The 7591-nt window shown below is 49.1% G+C and overlaps 1 protein-coding gene across 1 annotated transcript; it reads right to left on the bottom strand.

Annotated features, from left to right (window-relative positions):
- Window positions 1–4375: 4375 nt before the first annotated feature.
- LOC122479661 (putative small proline-rich protein 5) lies at window positions 4376–6331 on the bottom strand. The gene is made up of 2 exons (XM_043573428.1): window positions 6230–6331; window positions 4376–5005 (listed from the first exon to the last, which is right to left on the bottom strand). The coding sequence occupies exons 1-2, from the start codon at window positions 6309–6311 to the stop codon at window positions 4734–4736; spliced, it is 354 nt and encodes a 117-aa protein (XP_043429363.1). The 5' UTR covers window positions 6312–6331; the 3' UTR covers window positions 4376–4733.
- Between the last annotated feature and the right edge of the window lie 1260 nt (window positions 6332–7591).

The following is a 7591-nucleotide window of genomic DNA, read 5'->3' as shown; positions in this document are numbered from 1 at the left end:
AGCAGGTAGGTGTTCTTTTTCCTGTGCCACACCACCTTTCAGGGGATTTCTTTATTTGAAATACATAGCTGCATTCTTTTGTGAGGAAGACGCACATCCTTCCAAGCACCAGCATCAGACTGTCTCCCTCAGGTCTCAAGGCTGTGGCCAGATGTCCCTGCTGTAATGCAGCAGAGTCCTGGAAGAAGCTACTGGGACACAAGAACAGAGGTTGGCCATCACATGAGTGAGGGTGATCCCGTGGGCATTTGTGTCTGTGTGTTCAGGTACCTACGAGTGTGTCAGTGTACGGCCACATCTTTGAGTGGGACTGACAGCATGTGACTATGTGTCAGTGTGTGGTGAGTTGTGAATTCCTGTGAGGGCTCATGAATGTATATATATGGGAATATGTGCAACGGTGTGTGAGCATGAGTGAGTGTGTAAGAGTGACTATGCACAGGGATGATATTCAGCAGGAACATTCCAGCATACACCGGTGTTGCAGACTCCATGGTGGAATATTAAAACCACTTCAGTAACAGGTGGCAAACTGTCACTGCACCAACTCCCCTGCCAACCAGCATTCCTGCCACCACCCAAGCTGCCCCAGACTCCTCTACACATTGAGAAAGTAGGGGGTCCATGACCATTCCATCACAATTCTGGAACACTGCCCCAGAGTTCTCTACACACTGAGAAACTGGGGGCACATGCTTATCTCACAAGGGCTTCTGGAACACTGCCTCAGAGTCCTCTGCACACTGAGAAACTATGGGGCCCATTCCTATCCCATCAGGGCTTCTGGAACGCTGCCCCAGAGCCTTTTACAAATGAGAAACTAGGGGGCTAATACCCATACCATCACAATTCGGGACACTGCCCCAGAGTCTTCTACACACTGAAAAAGTAGGGGCCCATTGCCTACCCCATCAGGGCTTCTGAAACACTACCCCAGATTCCTCTACACACTGAGAAACTGGGGGCTCATGCCCATACCATCAGTGCTTCTGGAATGCTGCCCCAGAGTTCTCTGCACACTGAAAAACTAAGGGGTCTTTTCCCATCACATCAGGGCTTCTGGAACACTGCCCCAGAGTCCTCCACACACTGAGAAACTAGGTGGCCCATCCATGCCAATCCCATCAGGGCTTCTGGAACGCTGTCCCAGAGTCCTCTACAAACTGAGAGACTAGGGGGCCCATTCCTGTCACATCAGGGCTTCTGGAATGCTGCCCCATGTCTTTTACAAACTGAGAAACCAGGGGCTCATGCCCAAACCATCAGGGCTTCTGGAACACTGCCCCCAGAGTCCTCCACACACTGATAAACTAGGGGGGCCCATGCCCATCCCATCAGCGTTTCTGGAACACTGTCCCAGAGTCCTCCGCACCCTGAGAAATTAGGTGGCCCATGCCCATCACATCAGGGCTTCTGGAACGCTACCCCAGAGTCCTCTACACACTGAGAAGTTAGGGGGCCCATAACTATCCCATCAGGGTTTCTGGAACGCTTCCCCAAAGTCCTCCACACACTGAGAATCTAGGGGGTCCATATCCAAACCATCAGGGCTTCTGGAACACTGCCCCATATCCTCTACAAACTGAGAAGCTGGGGGCTCATGCCCATACTATCAGGGCTTCTGGAACACTGCCCCAGAGTCCTCCACACACTGAGAGTAGGTGACCCATCCATGCCCATCCCATCAGGGCTTCTGGAGCTCTGCACCAGCTTCTACTCTCAATACTCAATGTCAGTCTATGAAGATGTAAAATGTACTTTGAATAACAACCCACTCTGTGTAATTTACATGAAGGTGTAAAAACAAGTTGAGGCTATGGGGGTTTGTGTACATGCTGGCTTTGCCTCCCCAGTAGATTGGTGGGCTGCACATTCTGGAGAGAGAGGATTCAGGCTTTAGGCCTCTTGTAGCTCCTAGCAGGGTCAGAGCTCTTCTTGTGTCACAGAGAATGTTGGCAGAGGGACAGAGGTTTCCAAGTTTGCAGCTCAGCTCCACTACCTACAGCTATTGTTACTGCAAGCGAAGAGGGAGCTTGTCTGAACCTCAGTCCTCCATCCATGATGGAGACAGCCATACCTTCTCCTATAGGGTGGTGTCAATGTGTGTGTTAGTGAGGACCTTGCTGCTGTACGTGCTTCCTCAGCTTGTCAGCTTCCTTTCTGGCCTCCAGGGAGTGTGGCCTGCCTCACAGAAACACGGTTGGCTGTCCAAACTGAGAGCTGAGAACCACTGTAGGTAGAGCTGCCCAGAACTGCCTCAAGGGCAGGACCCGTTGTGGACAGGTATCAAACCACAGAAGATTCTGGAAGTAAAGGGCAACCACAAAATGGGGTACTTATGCCCTAAACTAAATCCTGTTTCCTCCTATGAACACCCACTGTGATTCTTTTCTCTACTTAACTGGATCTGTCCTTGATCCTGAAATGTTCCCTGCACCTTCATAACTTTGCATCATTAAAGGTCTAGAGCCCACGTCCTCCGGTGCAGAAATAGGTGAAGGGTGCTATCTGTGGGCTTCCTGCTCCACCAGAACTGACAATAATAAAAGCAACATATAACAGTCATCAAACACTTGCTATGGGTCATGTTATGCTCATTATTTATTTAAATTCTCCTTGAACACCTCCCCCTTGTACCCCAAGAGGTGACTAATCTTTCCCCCCACCACACAGATGAGAAAAACGAGCCTAGGGATATTCCCTAAGTCACTGTGAGTCACTCGCAGAAGGGGGGGGGGTGCGTTCTGGGATCCAGACATAGTATGACAGTGACGAACAAAAAACTGTCAAGATGGTTCACACGTGAGCTCAGGTGTTCGTGTGCTGATTATGGCAATTAGTAAGGAGAAAATTAAATGAAGCCCAGAGAAGCAAAATTCAATCTTCTGTTATGCTGTGGAGTAAGGGAGGGTAAGGAAATACAGGCAAGAGCCCAAATGAGAGAGGCATGGGGAAAGGTGACGTATGGGGGTGAGGAGGACACACTTGGAGACTGTGCTGATTGGCAGCTCTGAATGTTAAAGAGCTGGGGTGTTAAAGAGTTCACCTCATTTTCAAGGTGTTCTCACTCTCTCTGTCTCTGAATTCCAAGGGTGTGAAGTGGTGCCTAAGTCATCACATAATTGATGCCACCCTGACATATTGTTCCTTGTTTCACAGAGGTCTTCTCCCAGGGATTGTTGGACCCAAAGGCCCAGAGCCCCTGTTCTCTGTTTTTATAGCACCTCTCATGTTCTGCACAAATAGGAGGGAGGTGCTTACTAATGTGCTGATGGGTTGGTAGGGTAGGGGGGGAAAGATGGATAAATAGGTGAGTGGATGAATGGAGGAGAGACCACTGAAAGGTGCAGAAGGAGTCTCAGGGACGAGAAGCAGCCCAGCCATGCAGGCAAGCAAGTCTCAGAGCTTTGGTTTGGAGCTAACTCTGTGTTCTCCAGGGTCTGTAATGTATGTTGGGGATAATCCAGACTTTCAATTCATGATAGTTTCCTCTCTGCCTTCTTTTGGGTATTTCTGCTGGCTCTTAGTGACTGCCCTGGAGCCCAGAGACATGAAAGAGAGACAGGTATAGGAAAGGAGGTTCAAAGACTCTAATCTGTGGACCATTTTATAGGAGCGGGGTTTTGTGGAAAGGGATAGAGGAGGTAGTGGAAACAATAGGAACTAGCAGTTTGGATTCCTTGTAGGTCTGAATTATCTGGTTACCACAATCAGATAATGTGAAGAATCAAAAGTAGGAGGGCAGTAGGGGGAAATAGCTCAGGGGAATCCCCAACTGAGGAACAACTGGGGGCTCTGATTTTAATCACATGTTGACAATGGATATAGTGTGTTGAGTATACAGTGTGGTTGCATAGATTTTTCCCAATGGCACATTTGGTTAGCTTGGAGAAAATTTGGTCTTCTCTTTTATTTATGGGAGAAGTTTCAGGCCTTATTCTCAATTCCTTTGGACCTGGAAGCCCTTGGAGTGTATTCTCTGAAATATAATTTATCTGCCTCAGTCCTTCTCCTCTGCTAGGTAGCTCTTAGCTGATGGGGGGCGGGGGGTTCCCTTGCTCTTTCTCTTCTGCCAAGGATGCTTTTTCCTCACACATGTTCTCCAGTTGGGAATCATCTCCCCCTGGTTCCAGCTGTGCTTTCGATTTCCCTGGGTGTGGGGTGTGTCTCCATCCTGCAGAAGTGCTCACCTCAAATCCTTATCTTGGCAGGACCACTGGAAATGCCCCACCGCTTACAAGTACATCCATACCATGCCTGCTGCTCTGCCTTCACCCACATGCCCAACTCCCTAGGGCTCTGCAGCAAGGGCAGGGTACAAAACCTGCAGGATGTAACACTGTTCAACAACAAAAGAATCAGACTGAAACATTTGTGCCAGAGGAACTATGTTTAATTGTTTGGAAAACAGGAGTGAAAGAGGGAGGTGGTAAGAAAGGTGTCTGGCCTGCTGCCCAAGCTTCCGAGAAGCAGACGGTGATCCGAGAAGCAGACGGTGATATAAATACAAGTCAGTAGGGATGGTTACACAGTTCAGAACCAGATCCTTGTCTGAGGTGGAAATTGCAGCTGATAATTAATAAGAGGTGGAGATTGAAGAAGCCACACTCCTGGTGCTTGAGGCCAGAAGCTGGGGGTGAGTGGGGCTGACAGCTGGCTGTCTGAGAAAGGGGCAGTGAACTTCATGCTGCTGTTTTCCCTGGAGGTTCCGCCTCTGGTTACATGCTGGGGTCTTACTTCTGCTTGGACTTCTGGCACTGCTGAGGGGGTGGGCATTTCTGTTGGCACTTGGGCGCATAAGACTCCTTGCACTTGGGTGGAGGCTGACAAGGCTGCTTGGTTTGCTGAGGTGGAGGACAGCACTGCTGGGGTGGGGGAGCACACTGCTGGGGTGGGGGAGCACACTGCTGGGGTGGGGGAGCACACTGCTGGGGTGGAGGGCAGCATTGCTGGGGGGGAGCACACTGCTTCTGCTTTTGCTGAGACATTCTGGGTTGATGCACAACTGGAAACAGAAAAACACAGAAGTGAGGAGCACCCTCACCACAGAGATACTCTGGGCCCCACGCTGGGTTGGGGGGGCACCTTCTGCTACATTCACATCCTGCTCTGCTTCTACTTTGCCTTGGTGGCTTCATCACTTAAGGTGTGTGTGTGTAAATGTGTGTGTGAGAATAAGTTGTGGCTAAAAGTTTGTAAGTCATTTGAATTCTTTCTGAGACAGAGAAACATGGAAGGAAGGAGGTAGGAAAGGAACAGGAGAAAAAGGGAGAAGGGAAAGAGGGAGAAGGAAAGACATGGAGGGCAAGAACAAAAAGAATATACTTTTATGGCAAAACTATGGAATGTTCAACAGGATTGCCTGGGATCAGAGTCCTGGCTAATCATTAACCTGCTGTGTGACTTTGAGCAAGTTACTTAGCCTCTCTGTACTCACATCTCTTAGGGTTGTCGAGATTAAATGAGTACATAAAATACATACATATAAACATGCATGCATACATACATGTACATGTGTGTGTGCACACCTGCAACCACACAGAGTACCTGGCACATGATGAACACAGCATAAGGATTTTGATTTATTAAATAAATTTCTAAAAGCAACTCTTTTCTCTAAGAGAATTATAGAAAAGAGGAATCTAGAGACAAAATGTATCTTTTAGCTTGACTCTTAACTACAGTTGAAGAAAATGGACCACAGAGAGGGAAGTAATTAGTCTCCAGTCACACAGCACAAGTGGGTGTAACAGTGGTCCTCAATTCCCGGACAGGACCTTGCCCCTGTGCCACATCATCCTGTCCCTGCTGTTCTGTGCTCCTCGGGGTCTCTGCACCCCTGTCCCCAATGCAGCCTTCTTCTCTCCCACCCTATAGTTACCTTTTCCATAAAAGGCAACTCTGCCAGCTGCTATGTCTCATAGCTGGCACACCCGCTCCTTCTACTAACCCCCTTTCAACACCTGGCAAGACCCAACACCCGTAATACAACCAGCAGGATCCTCAAGGCACCGGCCTGAGGCTTTCTTCTCCCATCCCAGCCCAGTCCCCACACCCCTTGGCTGGATGGCTTGCAGACTGCTACAGGTTGGTCCCCAATAATACAGAAAAGAGAGATGCTAAATGAGGTCTTCCCGGCCAACCACCCAGAGCTCCAGCCCAGCTCCCAGCCAGGTTGGGACCACATGGAGCAAGGCTGCGAGCAGAGGCACCGCTTTGCCAGACTTACCCAAGTTCTCTTTGCCAAGAGGCTGGAGTGTGGAGATGCCAAAGGGTTTGGGCTGCCCTGAGCCTTCCCACCTTTTATACATCTCACATCCCTGCCCGAGGCCATGAGATGGCTTAGGATTGGTCCTAATTAGTCCCTTCCTCAAATTTCAGGTTTTACTCACCCCTCCAGGGCTGTCAGCCTCTCTCGTGGCATGGCAGGACTTGGGGTGATGGTGCCTTTACTCTGGCCTCCGCCCCACCTCCTTGTCACTTTACAAGGCTGGCTGCCTTGGATTTCCAAACCCACTCGTGACTTTTGACTTAGAACCTTGGCATCTGGGAGGGTCCTAAGCAGACATTCAGGACAATACTGGTTATGGGGGTGTGAGGGCAGGGTTCCGGGAAGTTCTGTTTGGCAGAGAGGAGGGGGTGGCCTGGGTGGGGTATGCAGACAGCATTGTCTTCAGGGCAATTCAACAACTGAGGAGGTGAATGGCTCTCTGGGAAGCCCATTACACTCAGCAAATGCATGACTTTGACTTAACCTGGGCTCAGAGCCACATTCAGCTTGAACTGGTGGAAAGATAGGGCAAGCGGCTTTGGTTTTGTGTTTATTATTATTTAGGCAATAAATGAGGCCTATAGTCCTCTGTCCTGCCTTCTATTGAAAAAAACATTAGGCTCCATTCAGGGGAACCAGGTGGTTACATTAGACAGTACTTATGTCTCATCTTTTTACATATATATGTATAAGTCACCCAGACTCTGGGATTCCCAAGGAAGTGATTATCATAAGGTGGAGGGGGTGGGGAAGCCAAGCATTGACTTAGACTGAGCTTCTAGAGGAGTCACCTAGGCTGGTCTCAGATTCTGAGCTGCCAGGGCCCCATCCCAATTCTTCCTCCCTACTCCTGTTAGAGATCCCAAGACAGAGAAGGATGATATAGGGCACAGACCTTGATGCCCTCCATACTTGAGGATGGAATATCTTTGAAACAACCCCAACAAATGTCCTGATCTTTACCGGTGGGTGACATTGGGCACTTAATGTCTTTGAGCTTCAGTTTCCTCATCTAAGGGAGATAACCACACCAACCTGCTTGTTAAATGGCTTAAACTGCACAGCATACATAAAGTACAAGTATTTGGCACAGAATGAGCATTCCACAATTGTTGGGTGCTCCAGAGTTGGGCTCTGAAATACTAGGCAAGACACACTCTTGGAAGCATGGAATATGTAATTGCAAAATTTGAGGGCAAGTAGTGGCACTTGCCAGCCAGCATCCTAAGACCTTGGCTGAAAGAAATGGAAGTTGGCACGCTGGTGGTGAGGGTAGTGTGTTCAAATCTCAACACAGAGTTTAGCTGTAGCTCTACTGAA

Source organism: Prionailurus bengalensis, chromosome C1 (assembly GCF_016509475.1).
Source record: "Prionailurus bengalensis isolate Pbe53 chromosome C1, Fcat_Pben_1.1_paternal_pri, whole genome shotgun sequence".
NCBI classification, from domain to species: Eukaryota; Metazoa; Chordata; class Mammalia; order Carnivora; family Felidae; genus Prionailurus; species Prionailurus bengalensis.
The sequence above is the reverse complement of the archived record's forward strand: the minus strand, read 5'-3'. Positions and strand labels throughout refer to the sequence as shown.